Source organism: Hyaena hyaena, unplaced genomic scaffold (assembly GCF_003009895.1).
Source record: "Hyaena hyaena isolate Hyena2069 unplaced genomic scaffold, ASM300989v1 scaffold_835, whole genome shotgun sequence".
NCBI lineage: Eukaryota > Metazoa > Chordata > Mammalia > Carnivora > Hyaenidae > Hyaena > Hyaena hyaena.
The window spans coordinates 602936-625325 of record NW_024081472.1 but is presented as its reverse complement, the minus strand read 5'-3'; the positions used below and the strand labels follow the sequence as shown (position 1 = coordinate 625325).

Sequence of the window (22390 nt, the reverse complement as noted above, 5' to 3'; positions counted from 1 at the left end):
CTCCCTCTCCCCCCCTATTTTCTCCTTTCTTCTCCCCCACAGTCCTCCGTCAAGTTCCTCCTAATCCTCCTATATGTGCAAACATATGATATTTGTCCTTCTCTGCCTGACTTATTTCGCTCAGCGTAACACCCTCAAGGTCCATCCATGTTGCTACACATGGCCAGATTTCATTGTTTCTCATTGCCATGTAGTATTCCATGGTATAGATGAACCACATCTTCTTGATCCATTCATCCACTGGTGGACACTTAGACTCTTTCAATGTTGTGGCTATAGTTGAGAGTGCTGCTATGAACACGGGTACATGTGCTCCTATGCATCAGCACTCCTGTATCCCTTGGATAAATTCCTAGCAGTGCTATTGCTGGGTCACAGGGGAGTTCTGTTGTTAATATTTTGAGGAACCTCCACACTGTTTTCCAGAGGGGCTGCACCAGTTTACATTCCCACCAACAGTGTAGGAGGGTGCCTGTGTCTCCACATCCTCACCAGCATCTCGAGTTCTCTGATTTGCTCATTTTAGCCACTCTGACCGGCGTGAGGTGGTATCTCAGTGTGGTTTTGATTTGTACTTCCCTGATGAGGAGGGATGCTGAGCATCGTTTCATGGGTCTGTTGGCCATCTGGATGTCCTCTTTGGAGAAGGGTCTGTTCATATCTTTTGCCCATTTCTTCACTGGACTGTTTGTTTTTTGGGTGTGGAGTTTGGTGAGTTCCTTACAGATTTTGGATATTAGCCCTCTATCCAATGTGTCATTTGCAACTATCTTTTCCCATTCCGTCAGTTGCCTATTAGTTTTATGGATTGTTTCCTTTGCTGTGCAGAAGCTTTTTATCTTGATGAGGTCCCAATAGTTCATTTCTGCTCTTGATTCCCTTGCCTTTGGGGATGTGTCAAGTAAGAAATTGCTGCGGTGGAGGTCAAGGAGGTTGTTTCCTGCTTTCTCCTCTAGGATTTTGATGGTTTCCTGTCTCACGTTCAGGTCCTTTATCCATTTTGAACTTATTTCTGTGCATGGTGTAAGAAAATCATCTTGTTTCATTCTTCTGCACGTTGCTGTCCAATTCTCCCAGCACCATCTGTTAAAGAGGCTGCCTTTTTCCCATTGGATACTCTTTCCTTCTTTCTCAAAGATTAGTTGGCTGTACACTCTTGGGTCCAATTCTGAGTTCTCTATTTTATTCCATTGGTCTACATGTCTGTTTTTGTGCCAATACCATACTGTCTTGATGATGACAGCTTTGTAGTACAGGCTAAAGTCTGGGATGGTGATCCCTCCCGTTTTGGTTTTCTTCTTTAATATGACTTTGGCTATTCGGGTCTTTAGTGGCTCCACACAAATTTTAGGATAGTTTGTTCTAGTTTTGAGAAGATTGCTGGTGGAATTTTGATTGGGATTGCATTGAATGCGTAGATGGCTTTGGGTAGTAATGACATTTTAACTATATTTATTCTTCTAATCCATGAGCATGGAATGTTTTTCCATTTCTTTGTGTCTTCTTCAATTTCCTTCATAATTTTTCTATAGTTTTCATCATACAGATCTCTTATATCCTTGGTTAGGTTTATTCCTAGGTATTTTATGGTTTTTTGTGCAATTGTGAATGGGATCAGTTTCTTGATTTCTCTTTCTGTTGCTTCATTGTTAGTGTATAAAAATGCAACTGATTTCTGTACATTGATTTTGTACCTTGTAACTTTGCTGAATTCATGGATCAGTTCTGGTAGGCTTCTGGTGGAGTCTCTTGGGTTTTCGATGTAGAGTATCATGTCGTCTGCAAAAAGTGAGAGTCCGACTTCTTGTTTGCCAATTCTGATGCCTTTGATTTCCTTTTGTTGTCTGATGGCTGATGCTAGGACTTCCAGCACTATGTTAAACAGCAGTGGGGAGAGTGGACATCCCTGCCGTGTTCCTGATCTCAGGGGGAAAGCTCTCAGTTTTCCCCCGCTGAGGGTGATGTCAGCTGAAGGCTTCTCATAGATGGCTTTTATGATATTTAAGTAAGTTCCTTCTATCCCTACTTTCTCGAAGGTCTTTACTAAGAAGCGATGCTGTATTTGGTCAAATGCTTTTTCTGCATCTATCGACAGGATCATATGGTTTTTATCTTTTCTTTTGTTGATGTGATGTATCACACTGATTGATTTGTGAATACTGAACCAGCCCCATAACCCAGGAGTGAATCCCATTTGATCATGGTGGATAATTCTTTTTATGTGCTGCTGGATTCGATTTGCAAGGATCTTGTTGAGGATTTCTGCATCTGTATTCATCAAGGATATTGGCCTGCAGTTCTCTTTTTTTGCTGGATCTCTGTCTGGCTTGGGAATCAGAGTGATGCTGGCTTCATAAAATGAGTCCGGAAGTTTTCCCTCGATTTCTATTTTTTGGACTAGCTTGAGAAGAATGGGTATTAATTCTGTTTTAAACATCTGGTAGAATTCCCCAGAGAAGCCATCATGTCCAGGGCTCTTATTTGTTGGGAGATTTTTTATAACTGATTCGATTTCTTCACTAGTTACAGGTCTGTCAGATTTTCTATCTCTTTCCGTGTGAATTTTCGTAGTGAGCGTGTGTTTAGGAATTTATCCATTTCTTCTACGTTGTCCAATTTGTTGACATATAATTTTTCATAGTATTCCCTGATAATTGCTTGTATTTCTGAGGGGTTGGTTGTAATCAGTCCATTTTCATTCATGATTTTGTCTGAGTGCTCTCTCTTTCCTTTTTGAGAAGTCTGGCTAGAGGTTTGTCAATTTCGTTTATTTTTTCAGAAAACCAACTCTTGGTTTCATTGATCTGTTCAACTGTTTCTTTGGTTTCTATATTGTTTATTTCTGCCCTGATTTTTATTATTTCTCTTCTCCTACTGGGTTTGGGGTGCTCTTGTTGCTCTGCCTCTAGTTCCTTTAGGTGTTCTGTTAGATTTTTCACTTGTGCTTTTTCTAATTTCTTGAAATAGGCCTGGAGTGCAATGTACTTTCCTCTTAGGACTACCTTCACCACATCCGATAGAGTTTGGATTGTTATATTCTCATTTTCATTTGTTTCCATATATTTTTCTTCTCTAATTGCCTGACTGGCCCATTCATTCTCTAGTAGGCTGTTCTTTAACCTCCATGTTTTTGGAGGTTTTCCAGACTTCTTCCTGTGATTGATTTCAAGTTTCATAGCATTGTGATCTGAAAGTGTGCATGGTATGATCTCAATTCTTTTATATTTATTGAGGGCTGCTTTATGTCCCAGTATGTGATCTATCTTGGAGAACGTGCCATGCGCACTTGAGAAGAAAGTGAATTCCTTGGCCTCAGGATGTAGAGCTCTAAATATATCTGTCAGATCCCTCTGGTCTAATGTGTCATTCAAGTCCATTGTGTCTTTAGTGATTTTCTGTCTAGTTGGTCTATCCACTGCTGTAAGTGGAGTAATAAAGTCCCCTGCTATTAGCACATTCTTATCCATAAGAGTGTTTCCGTCTGTGATTGTTTTATATATTTAAGTGCTTCCGTGTTCAGTGCATAGACATTTATAATTATTAGTTCTTCCTGACGGATAGACCCTGTAATTATTATATAATGCCCTTCTTCATCTCTTGTTACTGTCTTAACTTTAAAGTCCAGTTTGTCTGATATAAGTATAGCTACTCCAGCTTTCTTTTGACTTCCAGTCACATGACAGATATTTCTCCTTCCCTTTACTTTCAATCTGAAGGTGTCCTCCAGTCTAAAATGAGTTTCTTGTAAACAGCAAATAGATGGATTTTGTTTTTTATCCATTCTGCTACCCTATGTCTTTTGATTGGGGCATTTAGTGATAATGGTCAGCTTTCTTTCTTTTTTTTTTTTTTAATTTTTTTAAAATGTTTTATTTATTTCTAGGAGGGAGAGAGAGAGAGACAGCGTGAGCAGGGGAGGGTCAGAGAGACAGGGAGTCACAGACTGAAACAGGCTCCAGGCTCTGAGCTGGCAGTCAGCACAGAGCCCGACACGGGGCTCGAACCCACGAACCACGAGATCATGACCTAAGCGAAAGTCGGACACTTAACCGACTAAGCCACCCAGGCGCCCCAATGGTCAGCTTTCTTAACTTGCAGGCAACAGAAATCCACCTCAAACAGGTTTAGGCACTAAGGAGTATTTAGTAGCTCAGGGAGTGAGAGGGAAGTTTGAAGAATCAAGCACAGGAAAGGCCGGAGAGCAGTTGGATCCCAGGAATGGAAGGAAAGAAGGTCTAAAGGCTCGTGCAGTCTGGATTTATTTTCCACTGCCTCACAAGCCCAGTGCCACGGCCACCGACAGGTCCTAAGGGCTCATTCCCCAGGTTCCCCGCATCACAGAGACTAACCCTGCGGCTTCAGATGAGAAAGTCTCACAGGAGAACCCCCGCTGACCCAACCGACGGTATGGGAGAGAAGGTTCCAGAAACAGTGTCAGCACGAACTCCGCCGTTACTGTGGCCGGATGACCAGTCTCCAGAAGAAATGCCATCTTCCAGAGCCGAATCAGCACGTGAGGCAGACAGATGGTAGGAGTGACTACTCTTCAAGTATATGATTTCATTTAGAATCTTTCCCACGCTTCCGTTTTCCTAACATGTTACGTGACAGATCACAAGAACCATGTCTGAGGTGTAAACCCCTTCTAGGAGTAGCACAGCATAGGTTCCTTAAAGGCTGTTTAGCAAATGACAAAGAACTGCCACATCATCTCGTGCCAATTTGTTTAGAGGATCGGATCACTTGAACTCCAGTAAATTACAAAATCGATAATGTATAAAGGTTCTCTAAAATGGCAAAGCCTCTGAAATATTTCAGGTACAGTTTCCGAACATGGGAAGTGCAAACCACCAGAGTCCTATAAATCACAAATTGGAAAACAGCAAAGTGTTTTGGAAAGAGGGATTCATTAAAAAAGTATCTTTTGAATGTCAGTCCAGGATGTAACAGCTGGGCTCCGTGTGATGGAAAGTGGCAGCTGGTAGGGTGGCCGTGTCTGGGCGAACAGACACAGATGCGTGCCCACACAGTACCGGCAGTATCCACACCCACAGCTAATCGAGGTGGTACTTGGGAGCGAGATTGCGAATGTGTCTATTTAGTCTTGCTTGCTCTTTACGGCTCCGCTCTCTCTGATGAGTGTCTGCTCCATATACAGCCAAAAAATTAAAGATTTTTGTTCTGTTAGAAAGGACAAACTTCTTTAAAGTGTTCAGGAGAGGTACACGCAGGACACCACACAGGACACCACAGCTGGGCTCCAAAAATAAATCTGTAGCAAGGAATTTTTAGTATTCTGTGGCATTCAGAGGCACTTGAGCCCTTTGGTACATCTTTTAATAAGAGACATAGTTACGCTAATTTGTATCCCCCTGAAGAGTGCATTTCTGCAAGGCAGACGCTCTTACAGAGGGCTAGGCCCGTATTCCCCTTCCATTATGCACGAATCCCAGTTAGATTCATGGCCTGCCCTGTAAGATGCATTAAAGTCCAGGGCACTTTTAACTGTAAAAAGGTGCACATTAAGGCATAAATAGAAGCGATCATTAAGCGGGTTTCCTGCTATATGATCTCTAAAATGCAGAGCAGCCCGGTGGGTAGCAAAAAGAGGTCAGAAATGAGGACTACATTTCTCTCTCGCGCTCACAGACTTGCGACCTCACACGGCGATCACATTTCTTTGACAGAGTCATCCATTCTCCTAAGAAGCACAGATTGGGAGTATATACATATATATATATTTTTTAACTTATATTAAATTGTGAAGGGGGTACCGTTGATTTCCGGTTACTTGGTTTCGTATTCAAATAGCTGATCTGCCACTGACCTTGAATTATCATTATCCAATAGTCGTTAGGGCTGTAGGAAATTGAAACGAAGCCAGACACTGCCCTTGTCTCCATTCATCCATGCAGAGACGCACTCCCCAGGGAGGGTACTAGTTCAGTTCATTTAAAGAAGTGATTGCCCTTGTTTAGAACTTCAGGGAACACTCACAGACAGCGGAGCCCTGAGGAATGATTCCCCCTGTATCAGTCTGGTGGAGGACGCCTGATAAAATCGTCCCTCTCATCCCACAGAAATAAATCTGCACCTCACACCAGAGAATCAATAGCATATCAGTGTTTGCGACTCCCTTACATGGATCCCATTGTGTCCTGCTCAGTTAAGCGCCAAGAGTTTTCAATCACACCAGTCTACCAGAACAATAACCCAACGTGCGGCAGGTCGGTACTGCGTGAACCAGGCAGCAGATGCTGATGTGATGATTTCCAGACCAAGAAAAAACCACGAAGTGATACCTGTCCAAGGACAGCAGCTGCTGACAGCAAAGAGCCCATCGCAAAGGAAAAGCAATTACATAAGCTCCGACGCTCTCTAAATGCGCGGGTGACGAGGTGCAGTAAATAACCATCACCCAGTCATATTATTTGCTCATGACCATTAGTCACCTTCAGTTGGAGCCACGGGGCCTCTGCGAACAGGACTCGTCTGTTAAGGCGAAATCGATCAATATCTTAAAGAAACGTTAAAAGAGATTCAAGGGGGCACTACCGTTCTTTACAGCCTGCAATACCTTCGGCTAAACTCGGAGTAGACCAAGATTTGGTAGGCATATAAATCCATAGGCCTCCCTCATTCTCCTGCAGACATTAAAGAGGGGATCACGCTCTGCAGGCACAAACCTTCCAACATTTCTGTGGTTAAGTCAACAAGGTAGAAGACCCCTGGTCCTTCATTGCCAACGCATTAGTAAGGACTCTGCATGAGCGCTGTGAAAGAAAGGATAATTTGTGGCTTCTGTGCAAAGTTATGGAATTCTATAAATAAGTTTCTGATTCCATACAAGGCTTCAGAAAAATAAAGGAGACGGAAAAGTATCAAAATCTAGAGACACGTTTAAACCAAACTAGGGGCTGTTAGAAATGCAAAGAAACTCACATCGCTAATACAACAAATGCTCGGTGAAAACACGAGGGGAGAAGAGCCGTGGGGGGGAATCTGCAAAGAGCAAAGCCCACCTCCTCTAACATTCCTGGAGGCCCCTCGAGCCGACTGGTTTTTCTTAAAAGAAATAAATTGACTAGCCTTCCAAGGAACAATGACATCACAATTTATTCTGCTGCTGCTTATGGCTTTCCATGATAGAATCTCAACCTCTTATATGAGAGCCCTCTTAAAAATAGAGTACTTCCTATGTGATTAAATGTGACACCCGGTGAACTACAAGAAAAGCCTTCTACACATCTTTAAACAGAGAGAGAAGATGTACTGTACAGGTTTATCTTACCGGAGAGCTTTCGGTCCGAAGTACATAAAGAGCTCTTTCCCCAAAGTTTGTACACCACTGTAAACGGATCCATTAAACAGTCTCGAGAAATCCTCGCCGGAATCTTTATTATTATTCAGTGCAGCAGCCTGGTGGAAAATACATAAGCACATGTAAACACACATACAAACTCTAAACAAAATTATAATTCCATTCTTAAATGTATTTATAATATTTCATGCCCAGGTGCATCCCAATGAGAAGAATGATCTCCAGCCAGTCAAGCAATGTAATCAGCTGTTTACATACATTTTGTCAAATTACTAGTCATTTAAAAGAGGGAGGCCAAGAAAATTAAGAGGAAAAGAAAGTAAATGGCTCACAATCAAAATGAGTTTCTCCGAGGACCTTCGAGCTCTGTGAAAAGGAGGCACAGAAAAGTGATGGGAGGGTTTTAAAACTAAAAATAAGATAGCGTCTTCCATTTCCAGAAGCACAGCCAGCATCTTGGAAGAGCTTTCAGATCGGAACAGCTAAAAATAGTGGATAAAATATGAAAACAAAAGATTTTTACCTGGAATGATGAACTCAAAGGGCAGGAAGAACAGTAAGAGGTTGCACACCAAGTAGAAGTGGGAGAGAACCCCAAAGTAAGAAGCTCTCGGCAGCAGGCTTCCATCGGAGTGGCAGTGATGGGCGCCGAGGACTCAGAGTGTCAGTTTTCCTGGCCTTGTGGGGTAGAGGGCATCACTGGTGAAGCCTGGGGCTCCCCCGGGAAAGGGGGTCTAAGGCGAGACCTGCTCTTTTCCCCTCCTCAACCACAATGTTAAGAATAAAGGAAAAAGAAACCCACTACTTGTCCCTCTTACCACGATACAAAACCACACAATATGTTATTAGGATTACAATACACGTACTGAACACCGTAAAGATGGAGAGAGTTATAAACATGTCAGCCCTTCTGTGCAGAAGGGAAGGGAATGGAGCTCTGTTTACATATTGGTAAGGCTCTTTTTCTTGGTGGGCAGTATGGATACTGGTGTGATTTGTATCCTTACTCTTCTTTCTTGAGACATGCTTTATAAATGTTATTTAAATCTGCCCTCAAAATACAGTAAAAACTTTATTATTTTTTTTAAAATTTTTAATGTTTTATTTATTTCTTAGAGAGAGAGAGAGAGACAGCGTGAGCAGGGGAGGGTCAGAGAGAGAGGGAGACACAGAATCTGAACAGGCTCCAGGCTCTGAGCTAGCTGTCAGCACAGAGACCAACACAGGGCTTGAACCCACGAACCGTGAGATCATGACCTGAGCCGAAGTCGGATGCTTAACCGACTGAGCCACCCAGGCACCTCCAAAATATAGTAAAAACTTTAAAACTTACTAGGGTCTAAATAGAAGATACTGTAAGTACATTTAGTTATATTTACACATTAACTCTTAATCTAAGGTAGTATCTTCACACACTTCTTTCTTTCCTTTTTCTCTAAAGGGCCTAAGCATTCTCAGAAGGTCCAGGGTAAAATCCTGATTGGGGGTCAGGCAGAGGTTGGGGGGGAGGAGATAATTATAAAACTTTAGATAGAGTCTAGGAGCAAATCCCAACTTTCCTTCCAATTATGGTTGAAGGCCACTGTTCAGTGATTCTCAAACTTGTGGTTTACAAACATCTGTCATTCTAAATATTTACAATGATATGTCCACTCTACTCTTTAGTTTACTAAATTAGTCCTTGTTAAAAATGACACATAGTGTTTAGTTCAAAGGAACAGAGGGATAATAGATTGACAAATAAATAAAAATTTTAAAATTTTTTAAAAGATTGAAAACAACTAGGGACTGAATCTTGTCCCCTCCAATGTAGCTCTAACCTCCAATGTGACTGTTTGAAAATAGGGCCTTTAGGAGGTGCTTAAGGTTTCATGAAGTCTAAGGGTGGGGGCCCTGATCCAGCAGCGTCAGGATCCTGATAAGAAGAGACAGCAGAGAGTTCACGCTCTCCGTCCCATGTGCTCAGAGGAGACACCACCTGAGAAGGAAGTAGTGTCTACAAGCCAGGAAGACAGCTCGCACCAGAAACCAAATTGGCCTGAACCTTGATCTTGGACTTCTGGCCTCCAGAACTGTGAGACGATAAATCTCTAAGGCTCCCAGCCCGTGGCGTTTGTCACGGCAGCCCGAGTCGACTGGGGCAGGAAGAGACACAATCCTTCCACTCAGTGCATGTAAGGGGTAACGGCTACAGCGGACGCCACATTCTCCCAACTTCCTGAGGCTCAGGGAACTGGCTTCATGTCCCACCTTCACACAGTAACCACGGGGGGTCATCACAGGCTTGGAGCGACCAAGGAACAAATGCACAGGACCGATTCAAGTGGCAGCCTTCCAGTTCTGCCCAAACCACAGAAAAACCCGTGTAGGCGGGGCCTCTGGGGGGCTCAGCGGGTTAAGCATCCGACTTCAGCTCAGGTCATGATTTTGCGCTTTGTGAGTTCAAGCCCCCCATCGGGCTCTGGGCTGACATCTCGGAGCCTGGAGCCTGCTTCGGATTCTGCGTGTCCCTCTCTGCCTGTCCCTCCTCCACTCACACTCTCTCTCTCAAAAATAATAAACAATTAAAAAGTTAAGAAAAAAAAAAACCATGGAAGGTTCTAGCAAGAGGCACTATAGACGCACATGTCACTGTCCTCAGAGTGTCCGCTCTTGTTCCCCTTCTTCTTCTTCGCTGAACCCTGGGGCGCAGAGTGCTAGCCAAGCCCCAGCCGAGCAGGCTTGCAAAGTCAGTGAGGGGAAAACACATGCGCACGTTTGCCTTGATTTCACAGGCGAACCTGTTACAGCCCGAACTGAGAAGACGCCAGGAGTCTGATGCTTTCCTGCCTCACAAAAGCCTCTCTCTCCTCACATATATACACTTGGAGCCAAGCGTGGATTAAGACAGTAGGTTTCAATGTGGGTTTCCATGACAACCCATTAGCAGGTAAAAAGTTCTTATAAACCGGCCAGGACACTTTTGAGATGATGCTATAGAGAGGAGATACAGCTCCGTCATGAGTGGCCTTTGCCTCAACACAGATTAGGTGTTCACATTTTCGGATTTTGGATTTAAGGTCCTAGAGACATTTAAAAAAAATGCTTATTTCTAAATTAATGTTTTCCCCACCACCGCCCAGGTCAACAATCCCTTACTCTCTCTCAGTACTCGTTACTAGCAACTGGTTTTGGTCATGCCCTCTGAAGTCCGGTGGCTTCCACAAGCGTTTCCGGCAGAGGCTGGGTGATCAATCTGACCCCACTTCATACACACAGCCCTGGACACCGTGGTGGCTTTCCCGTCTACGTGGCCAAGAGGGCATTTGTGACCACTGCCACCACAGTGCCTCCGTCTCCTTGAACGCTTCACGTTTTAGGAGCGCATCTCAAACTCACCCTCTCTCCAGCGTGTAGAAAAGCAATCTGTCTGTCATACCTCCACCCCCCCTCGGCTGCATAAGAACGGCCGTGGAGCCTGGAACATCTCCTGTCTACTGACAAAGAGCCCTCACAGCCTCTGCTCCCTTTTTTGCCTGGGGGTGGGGGTGGGGGGTGGGGAGGGCAGTATCTTTCCATCTTCCAGGCTTGATGTACAGGCCTGTGTGCGTCAATGGCTTTGGGGCACAAGCCCAGCTTTTAGTATTGCAGACGCCTGGGGGAGGGGAAGGGTCCTTCCAGCTGAGCAGAAAGGGGGTGTGCGCGCAGGCACACCGTGCATGTCAACTGCACTCAGCCCCGCTGGCCATGGGGACCCGGGCATTGCAAGGGGCTGGATCTTGTCTGGCCTCCAGCTGTAAGCTCATACTGTACCGCTTGAGCCTGGTGTCCATGGTGTCTCTTCTCAGCGACTTGGAATCAGGCACTGGTCACTCCAGCACTTAACCTTGGCCACGCTCCTGCTGCATATGATCTGTCCTGCGGCACTGACTGACCTCCTAGCGAACAGTGAACCGCAGTGTGTGACTGGCCAGCTGAAGACTCCCTCTCGCTTCCCGCACCCTGTTTCACACTGCACTGCCCGGAAGCTAACCGTGCCCCGTTCCGCCCCCCGCCCCCCTGCCGAGGGGAGACCCCCATGACTGAGCTGCTCTTTACTCAACCACCTCCCGTGCCCTGCTCAGTCCTCCTTTCCTCCACGTAATTCCAACTTTACCGGGTTTATAATGGCTCCTGGCAAAGGCGCCAACAAGGTAACCTCGAAACAGACAGGTTGTCAACACCTAATAAGACGGTAGATGAGTCCCAGTTGCCTCCTGTGAAGGCTGCTCACGTCGCTAAGCGAGCAGCTGCGACACGAATTTACACCGTTCAGGTTAAGGCGCTCACAGCGGCTGCCACAGTTCACGCTACACCCTTGGCTGTGACACCCTCTGACAACAACGAAGGTGGCATGTGACACTGGAGAGATGTCCCTCGCCATGGAAAATGCACCCTTTGTGGCTGTTCTTGGGGTTTGTTTTAGAAAAGCTCACTGGCCGTCCACCGTGGATTAGACCTTGTTCTAGATGCTAAGGAAGCATCAGCGGAAACAACAAAACAGAAAACAGAAAAAACAATTAAAAACCTCCTGCCTTCACGGAGTTTATAGTCTTCTGGGCAGGGAGGAGTAAGCATTGGACATAATGACAGTGCATTAGAACATTTGGAAAAGAAATCAAGATGAGAAAGAGATCAAGATTAGGGGAAGGTGTCGCAGGTTATAATTCCGGATGAGGCAGTCATAAACTCATGAAGAAAGTGGTACCTGAACAGGGGTGAAAAGGGTTTTGAGTGAGCCATGATCTGGACACAGGGAACGGTGACACAAAGGCCCTGCGGCAAGGTGTTTCTGACCTATGCGATACAGGGAGCAGGCCAGGATAGTTGGGGCACAGAGAACAGGGGATAGCATAGACGGATGAAGTCTGACACTGTGAGAATCAGACCATGTGGCCCACAATGTCCATTCTACGGTCTGGCTGTGTCTCTGATAAAAATGAGAGAGATGAAAAATATGATCTACATTACTTTGTAAAATGCCCCCTTTGGGGGCACCTGGGCAGCTCTGTCGGTTAAGGTCTGACTCTTGATTTTGGCTCAGGTCATGATCTCACGGTTCATGAGATCAAGCCCCGTGTCAGGCCCTATGGTGACAGCACAGAGCCTGCTTGGGATTCTCTCTCCCTAACCCTCCCCTACTCGCTCTCTCAATCTCAAAATAAATGTTTTAAAAATAAAAAATTTTTAAAAATGTCTCTCTCTGGCTTCTGGGCAGGATTCTGGGTAAGGGGATCAGGGTAGAATCCGGAAAAGATCTCAGAGAACAGCTGCAACCATCCAGAGGAACAGTCCAGATGAAGGAAATCTGGGCAATATCGTAGCAGCAGAGGTGCTGAAAAGCAGCCAGACGTGTGGACGTATTTTTGGATGTATTTTGAAGGTGGGACAAAGAGGATTTGCCGGCACACTGAATATGGGAGCCTTGGCCAGGATTACTGGAAAGACAGCAGAGCTATCAACTGAGATGAGGATTTGGGCAGCACGGGATGGGAGAGGAAGGTCAGGGTCAGGTTTCTGGTAAGTTAAGGGGAGATGTCAAGCAGGCAGCTGGGTATGAGTGTGGTCTGGAGGTCAGGAAAGAGGTCGAGGCTACAGAGGTAAATGTATTTAGCCGTCAGCCCTGAAACGGCTTTTCAGGCTCGGAGACCGGATGAAATCAGCAAGAGAGGAAGCCCAGATGGAGAAGAGAAGGGCCCAGAGCGGAGGGCCAGGGCAGGCCGCCGGCACGGTGGCGGGGAGAGGGCGAGCCAGCAAGCCATGAGCAAGCTGTGCAACAGCTCAGGAGAGACGCAGCCAGCAGGGCAGGCGCAAATCCAGGCAAGGGTGGTGTCCCAGAAGCCCCGGGAAACCAGGCTGCAAGGAAGACACGTGTCCGGCACTGCAAACACATCGAGTCACATGAAGACGACACCTGGCCCCCGGGCTTGGCAGTGTGGAGGGGACTTGTGACAAGGGTTCTGGAGAAGTGGGGGGAAGCAGCGCCTGGCTGCCGTGGGTGTTCAGGCTTCGAGGGGAGAGGCGTCAGAGGCGGTGAGGCAGCGTGAACACCTGGGGCCGTGAAGGGCGACGCAGAAGCGCGGGGACGGCTGCGGGGAAGAGAGGCAGATGGCTGGCTTGCTGGGAGATGGGACATCTCAGCAGAGAGCAAACAGTCACGCAGGAGACAGAGTGGCTGAAGCAATGTCTCCACCAGGCAAGGAGAGACGGTTCAAGGGCACATGGCATCTGCTGGTCTTGTCAGGAACAAGGTCAGTCCATCTAGAGCATCAGGAAGGCAGGCAGATTACACGGGTGCGGGTGCTGGCCGGTGGCTGCGGCCGTGCAAATTCTCTCGTGGTTGACGAATTTTCTCAGTAAGGTGGGAATCAAGGTGTCAGCTAAGAGAAAGGAGGGCCCCATGGCCCTAGTTCCTCCACAGCTGTGTGCAGCACCTAATAATTAGACTCCATTTTGCCAGATTCTGACATTACGTCCCGAGTGTCATCATTCACAGGGAGAAGCCAATGGCTTCACACAGAGGTGCCGCTCCTTCCGTCGTAGACACATCTACGAGAAAGTGCCATGAAAAGCTCACTGTTCAGGACCACGTTGGTATCCTTAATCACTTACATCAACCTCATGCACACTGGCTGACTGTGTTACTCGGATTAAAAGTAAGTACCTGTTTGCATTTGTCTACATAATCTTGTACTTTCCAGGATCATAATTTTTCCCACTTCTTACTATAGTCTATGCGTTCTGAAAACCCAGATTATTCTCTGGGCAGTTTCCCACTCCCTAAGGACTACTGTTCACTGCTCAATGACTGGACGGGACCCTCCGAGGCTGCTCCGTTGTAACAACACCCACATCTAATTCAGCAGCAATGCATCACCGGGCTCTGCTGTAGTTGCTTAAACAAAATACTTAGGATTTAAGTACAATTCTTATCAAACCTGTGCCACTCGTTCTTCAACCATTCCATGACATATATTTCAGATGAGTCCAATTGAAAGAAACAGTAAAAACCAGATTAAAAAAAATAATAAATAAAGGTTTCTAATAAAAACCTTTGCCTTTTGTATCCAAGTAGTCAAATGCCCCAGGGCTCCTAATAATGTCTGTTATGAAGAAATTCAAACCCAGTTTATCCTGATTTCTACCCCAGATTCCCCAACCCACCACCCTCCTAGGGAGCATCGAACTATGTGCTAACGGGGTCTGTAAGGTCCTGTCTCTGGGCTGTACGGAACCTTCACTGAAGGAAACTTAGTTCCAAATAGAGCTTGGGGAGAACAGAGCTGAAACACCCTTTATAACCAGTGCTAAGGGGTATGTTACAAAAAAAGTTTTTTATCTCCAAGACTAATTCCTCAAGGCATCAAAGACTGTACTGGTGCAGATATGTATATGCTCCCCAAATTACTAACAACTATCAGAGATTTTAGCCCGTCTAATAGATCCCACCATGGGAAATGTGGCTATTTAGGGAGGAGAGGTGCTGAAAAGGCCATCACTCGATGGCCCTCCAAAACTGTATGGACACTAGACCACTTAGTTAATAGAGAAAAGGGAGTACCTGACCTTGTAAGTAAATCCTGTTGTGCATAGAAAGATGAATCCAAAAATATAAAGGCCAATATACTTAACATGCATGAGACCATTCAATCTCTTTGCACAGCTGTCAGTGAAAAGTGAAATATGTCGTTCTGGCTGATAGAGCCTCAAAGAGAACCAGAAACCAAATCCTTAATGGTGTAAACTATGTCTCATTTTACTGGTGTTCTGTCTTCTTCTCCATGATTAAACATAACACACAATATGACACCGAAAAAAGAAACGTTCTAACACTTATGATACGAAAGGCTCTACAAACGCTAGAAAAAGATGTTTATGGCCTGACGATCGTGAGCATCGCAACACAGATGTCAGCAGAAGGGCAAGGGGGGGAATGTTCACAGGTAGGCTAACGGCCGGCATGGAAACAGATCTGCAACTGTCAAATGACTTCGGTTCAACAGAAACCGTTCCAGCTGCAGATGCCGTGTGACCTTGGCTTGAATACATCCCAGAATCCGTTTTCTAATACTTGACGAGGTGTCTGGGAATTAAAATGAAATGTCAGCATAACTTCTTCCTTACATATATAGATGGCATTTCTCTCTGGTACTAGAATTTTCCCACTTGGGAAGCAGAATACTCTTGAGGCTTTCTACCTGCCAACCCCAGCAACCACGATCATGGTACTTATGATACCCAACGATTATTTGTCTGTGATTTGCATTTCTCCACTATCTGTCTCTAAGCTCCTCGGGGACAGACACTACAGTGTTCAACTAATATTCCTGAGAGCGTCACAAAATGCCCAGAGTTAAGTAAACATCTGTGAGATTCATCAGATCTCTCCTCCTACAACTAAGTGTGGCTTTAAAGTACAGACTTGCTCAGAGCATAAGGCAGGGAGGGATGTGTCCAATCACCATGTTGCACGTATAAAACTAACGTAACATTGTGTATAAACTATACTTCAATGATTTAAAAAAATACAGGCTCACTGTCTCCCCATCTACCTTCTCCATCCTTGCTTAACCTTTCCTAAGATTTCTTGGCAAAAACTTCCACTCTTCCGTCTGTGTTACCTCCTTTGAAAATGATTAACACCCCAGTCTCTCGTTTTCTAATTACCTGCAATGGAGTGAGGTTTAATATTAGAGGACCAAATTCTCATAAGGACCAAAAACTAGATGGGCATAAGACATTAATATTTACCAGAATTTGCCATAAAGTAAAAAGAACTTTATGGAAAAGTTTAGGAATTCTGTTTGGGAATTCTCTGTGGGGAGGGGTTTAGAAAGGGACTGACGTATTTTCAGCAACCAGTCCAAGCATGCCCTTACTTTTATTTAAGATGTTTTACTCAGCATTTAAATGGTTGCTTTAAAAACATCAATTCTAGGGGCACCTGGGTGGCTCAGTCGGTTGAGCATCCGACTTCGGCTCAGGTCATGAATTTGCAGCAAATTCAGTTTGAGCCCCGCATCGGGCTCTGCGCTGACAACTCAGAGCCTAGAACCTGCTTTAGATTCTGTGTCTCCATGTCTCTCTGCCCCTCCACTGCTCACACTCTGTCTCTCAAAAATAAAGATAAAAAAAAATTAAAGAAAAATTGCTTCTAAGACTTCATTTGGGTTTTGAGGGAAACGATAAAGATCTTTCAGTTCCGTTGTCCATCATGCGGACACGGGACCCAAGTTAACTGCTTCCTGGTACACTATCATTTAGAAAATAATCAGCTTTGGATAATATACTTGGGACATAATAAAATTTTCAGCTTGTGAATGACCATCTCAAGCACCTGCATATATTTTTAACTTTTTTTTTTTTTCTAATTCCATTTTAGGAGGAAATTCTGGTATACCAGTGATGGTGTGCTCCATTTATTTTCAGCTCTACTGTGTATGAACTGGCCAAGGCTTTTGCAATAAACCCAAGATTTGCAAGATATTCACTCGTCCTACTGCAGAATGTGGGGTTATCACTTCTCTGTGTGAGCTCCAGCTGGCTGGACAAATTCAAAAATTAATTTCCACCAGCCTATTATCTTTGTTATAACTATACACAATTGTCCAATATATGCCTGACTTTCTCACACTGACCCTTACAATCCTGTTACCGTGTTATTTGAACATTTCATCCTTTTTTCCCCCTGAAAGAGAGACAAAAATCTCCTTTGCCACAATTTTAAGTATGATTGAGAAGGGCTCACCTTCCCATTTTCAAGTGGCTTAATAATATGAAATCGTCAAAACAACATATATCTGCAGAGACAGCCCATGATTTACTGTGCCGATTACCATTTATCCTGCCTATCTGTGGGTGAACAAGGAAGATGAACTTTTCAGAACAGAGCAAGACTTTTCCATAGATAAAGGTTTCAACTCTAGTGCAACTGTATATTTTCCCCACAGAGAAAAGAAAACACCGTATTTACTTTCATAGTCTCTCCTCCTTTCTCCCCCCACGTGCCTCTTACAACAACGCTTTTCTTAATCAGAGGTCACTTACCTACCAATTTAAACCATCAAAGAACCTAATTTAAAATGGTCTCTAAGCCCCAAAAGAGAGGTCTTTAGGTTCATTTATCAAAATATATTCTACAGTTTTTTTAAGACCGGAGCCTTCAAGCATTTACCCAGAGGCTAAATCCTTTGTGCATAATTTGAGGGCCTCAAATGATTGCAAAGCCTGAATTAGGGAATAGGACATTCCTCCAATATATGGGTCTAATGAGAAAGCCCTGAACTAGGGGGGCGGGGAGAAGGAGCAAATAATTACCAGGACGTTTACTTTGTTAGATACTAAGCTGAGAGTTTCAGGCATCCTCTAGTCTAGTCCTGACCAAATAAGCAAAGATTTCAGTACAAGCCTCTCTATAGGAGGAAGTAACAAAAGAGCTAGATTTCAAAATCAAGATGGTCAGATGTTCTTACTCTCTCCATAGAACCAAGTACTTCAGTGTCGATTGCACTATTATTTTTTTTTAATGTTTTATTTATTTCTAGGAGAGAGAGAGACAGCGTGAGCAGGGGAGGGTCAGAGAGAGAGGGAGTCACAGACTCTGAAACAGGCTCCAGGCTCTGAGCTGGCAGTCAGCACAGAGCCCGACGCGGGGCTCGAACCCACGAACCGTGAGATCGTGACCTAAGCGAAAGTCGGACACTTAACCGACTCAGCCACCCAGGCGCCCCTCGATTGCACTATTAAGCTACAATAGCCACGGACAATCACCTTCCCTAGCCTCCTTATTCATAAGATTGTTACCTGTTCTCTGTTATCTTTGATTCCAAGAATCCATATAATGCTGACTATGCTGATAGTAATCATCCTCGGTTATTAAGGTGAAACCATCAGTATGAACTTAACAAGGTAAGGAATCCTATATTGCATGTTCTCGATCATGGTATCTCCCCGGCCAGCTGAGCATTAAGTGCATGTTCTATAAATTTTTAAAACCCCTTTGGACTTAAAGTAATAAATTTCGTCTAGCTAGAAAATGCATCTCTGTGGATTAGCTCATCCCTTCATACAATGACATATGATTTCTTCTCTTCCCACAATGAACAAAAGGAAGAAAGAAATCTTTTACTCAATGTCTCCATTATTTTCTCATGGTAGGAATTTCCAATAACAAACAAAACAAAATACACATACTCCTAACAAAAGATTCCCAACTAAATTTAGTTTTAAATCCTTATGCATTTGGGACTATTCAAAACTTTGCTGTTCTCCATCCATTCAAATACTTATTAAATGCCAACTCTCTTCACGACCCTGTGAAGGACATAAAAAGATGAACACAAGTCCCTAGCATATTGAATACATGTATCAAAGCTTAAGGAGTGATAGAGTCGTCATGTTTCAAATGAAAGGAATGCTTATAAATAACTGGGTTTCCTATCTAGTTTCGGGAAAGGAGATTAAAAACATATGTAGATTACACACCGATTTCACTAAAATATTATATCCACCCAATAATTAAAATCCGAGGATTGACTCTTCACAGCTCATCAGGCAGAAGCATTCATTGATATTCCAACATTGTTTCCTACCATAAGGTTCCAGAAGCTCCGGCAGAGCTTGATGCAATGTGCTTATACACTTGCCTAATTTTAAGCTGACAAGACAGTGGATCAAAATTCAGAAAAATAATATAATGCATACACAACTAGCAGATGCTGAGATCTTGGTACGGATAGGCTTTCTTCTTCAAAATGAGGATTGGTTGTCACAAGGAGACACACATTAAAGTGTGTTCTCTGTGAACTCCAAACCGAAGCAAGGAGGAGGGAACACTATACGACAGGCTTAATGGTTCATTATGGCAGTAGCTACATAGGTGGGAGCTTGGGTTTGGTTTTTCACTACAACAATTATCTGAATTATTTTAAATGCCCATTATTTTAAATGCCCGGTTATTGTTTAACCCTCCTTTGTATTTTCTCATGTTTAGTGCAATGTCAAGAATACACCAGGCAGCTGTTAATTTATTTTTAAACCCTGCCTGGCAAAACCTAGTAGCAGACACGTGTAAATAGCTTTAACTCCATGCCATCAATGCTTGGAAAATGTGGGATCATCTGTAATGGTAATGAGCATTCTGGAATTCTGCAGACAACCTACCATGTTGATTAAATTTACCACGATCCAACAACCCTCTAAAATGCAAGAGATCTTTTATGTTTATAAAGATTATTGTTGTTGTTATTATTATTATTATTTGATCAAAGGCCCAGCAAGTTGAACCAGGGCAAAAATATTTACAACTCTCCCAATAACCACTAAGAGATTATCATTGATTCCATATCGATTTTCAAATCAAGTTCCCATTGAACCAGATTCCTGATCTCAATCATAATGACTTATTCCAATTTTTAATAATTCCTTATGTCAAGGTATTAAACAAAACAGCTTTAAGTGCAAAGCTTTTTAACCATCATTAAAAATACCACCAAAGATACCACCAAAAACCCAAGGTCTCACTTTCCTAGTTAGTAAATAATCACTACTACATTCTAAGAAATACGGTGTTCCTGCCGCTGAATTAACCACTTTCCCACTGAATCTTTTATAACAGAAAAGCTAGAGTTAAGAAAAAAAGGAGTGAAGGGAAAGAGAGATATCAAACCCTGGTTCAACCCCTTACAAGTCATGTGATCTCGGACAATTTAATTAAACTCACTCTGAATCTCACACCCCTCCACTGCAGAATCACAAGGTTATTATTTCTCCTGGCTACATGAAATGTAAACGTTCTTCAAAGGCACTTTGTGCCTTCCACTAGAGATAATCACAACAGACTTAAAGGAAATGTTCATGCTATTTTGGCCTAAATACCAATGAGGTGGTATCTATTTAAAACATTGAGTCGGAGTCTCACAGGAGGAACTTTATCTTATTCACCTTTGCACTCCCAGGGGCTAGGATAAAACCTAACATAAAATATATTACTGTTGAAAATGTAAATCATGATACCCATACACATATTCATGTCGTATCGATTTCTGAGCTTTACTGCCTTTACTTCTGAAATAGCGACTCTGTCCCTTCCGATTCCCCTCCACCACCTGCCCTCCGCCTCTCCCCACCCCCACCCCCAATTCCTGCGGCCCTCTCCAAAAGGAGGTTGCAGTATCTACTTTAGCTTTCCTCCAGTCTTCTTTTTCCTTTCCAGGGTGTGGACGGATCTCACCACACTCTGAGGATCCCCTTACTCCTAAGATAAATACAAAGTTCCTAAAAAGTCTATTAAGATCTCCATGGTCTGACTCCTGCCCAGCGACCCCAATCCTGTTTGATTTCAAATGGCCTTCCTTCTAGCTCTTTCTCCCTCTTCCAGTCACACTGGTTCAATCCCTCAAATATCTGAAGCTCTCTTCCTTTGCTAACGCTCTGTCTGAAGTGTTCTCCCAGCGAAACCTCCATACCTGAGTTTAATTGTACTTCCCCATCCAAGCCTTTCCTGACCTTCCTGAGCAATTAGAGAACCATGCAGGAAAGTCTTTAGAGAATTTATCAATTTCTATTTATATTCTTACTTAATGACTGCCCGTGTATCTTCCACAACTAAAGTGTAGGCTTCACAAGGGGAGCCGTTTGTTTTTTGTTCCCCAGGTGGTTTTAATATTCAGAATTTTGTGGAAGGCGTGATTTTTGTAAACCTTCTATTACTGAGAGAACACCCAAGAGCCACCTGAGCTACCCTTGCATGATTTTGAGAAACACTACAAGAATAAGAGCACTTAATGCTTAATGCAGAGCGCCTAATGACATCTAAAGTTACAATGAATAAAATGCAAGGACAAATGGAAGAACATACAATACTTATTCTTTTTCCAAGTCTGAAAATGTATTTTCTCTGACTTAGAGCTTCATTTCTTTCAAGTGGTAAGCGTATGCTAATGTCATAGCAGGCAACTTTTCTTCCTGGACCAAAGGCTAGGAGGAAGCTTTGCAGGAGAAATTGAAGCGCAGTTTAATATCGCACACATTCGTGAAATACAATCATCCACACATCTAAAGGGCTTTTAAAGCATGAGGGCTTAATCAGAATATTTTTAGTACAAGTTATAAATTCTTACCACATGAATATCACACCATCTGCAATGAATGCCTTGAGTGGCCAGAAGCTGTGCTACAATTTATTTCAAAAAGAAAGAAATTCACTTAAGGGAACCAGAATTGGGTTTCACAGCCTCTTCATTAGATGGCAATATGAAGTTGAGTGGGAGGGTCAGTGCTAAATTCTCTATATGCAACTTTAGAATTATATGTTGTGATACACCTTTCAACTGCAGAATAGTAGGCAAGAGACAAGGGAGAATTTCATGCTAAAAGCTTATTGTCTTAAAAGCGTGAAAAAAAAAAGCAGAGATCTGATGATACTGTCAGCAGAAAATAAACCTATAGATACAAGGTGCGTTGTAAAAAGTTAAGCAAGGCGATTCGTAATGAAACATCTCCCATCCATTCTTGCCTGGGCATGTCTCTGGCAGCCTTCGGGCAGCGGTCCAGGAGTCCCTACTACGCAGGCGCGCCTGCGCTGCCTTCCACAAGCAAAATCCAGTTAAAGTTTGGGAAACGCGGAGCCCCAGGGAGTCTGTTCCAGAGCAAAGGGACGACACTTTGGCCCTGGAAGCCTAATGGGGTCTTTCTGGCATTTTCCCCTGCTGGCCCCATAGCAAAGTATAATAATTAGGCTCACCTGGGAAGAGACCACACCCAGGCCGTGCAGGGCGCTTCCCCGCACGACCATCACCGCCTGGCCCGGGCGCACTCGCGTCCGAATTTTCTCTCCATTTAGAGTACAACCTGGCCCTTCCACCATCTCGCAGCCGCACCGTGGCTCCCTGACGGCAGGGCCCTGCGGAGAAAGCTGCCGCGCAACGTAGCCTCCGCGCGGGCACCCACTTGCTGGGAGACAAGTTCAAATCTCCCGCGCAGCCGGCTCCGCCCCAGCTCGCTTGGCCCCGCCCCTGTCCCGGGCGCCGCGAGCTGCCAGGCCCCGCCCCC

The 22390-nt window shown here is 44.2% G+C and overlaps 1 protein-coding gene across 3 annotated transcripts in view; it reads right to left on the bottom strand.

Annotated features, from left to right (window-relative positions):
• Positions 1–22282, bottom strand: part of NEIL3 (nei like DNA glycosylase 3) — a 55880-nt gene extending 33598 nt beyond the window's left edge. For all 3 annotated transcript variants that reach the window (XM_039219792.1, XM_039219793.1, XM_039219794.1), the window contains exons 1-2: positions 22083–22282; positions 7292–7419 (exon numbers count right to left, since the gene is read on the bottom strand). In XM_039219792.1, the coding sequence (XP_039075723.1) occupies positions 7292–7419; positions 22083–22205 (251 nt within the window). In that variant the 5' untranslated portion in view covers positions 22206–22282. The remainder of the gene's footprint in view (positions 1–7291; positions 7420–22082) is intronic.
• Positions 22283–22390: the final 108 nt, after the last annotated feature.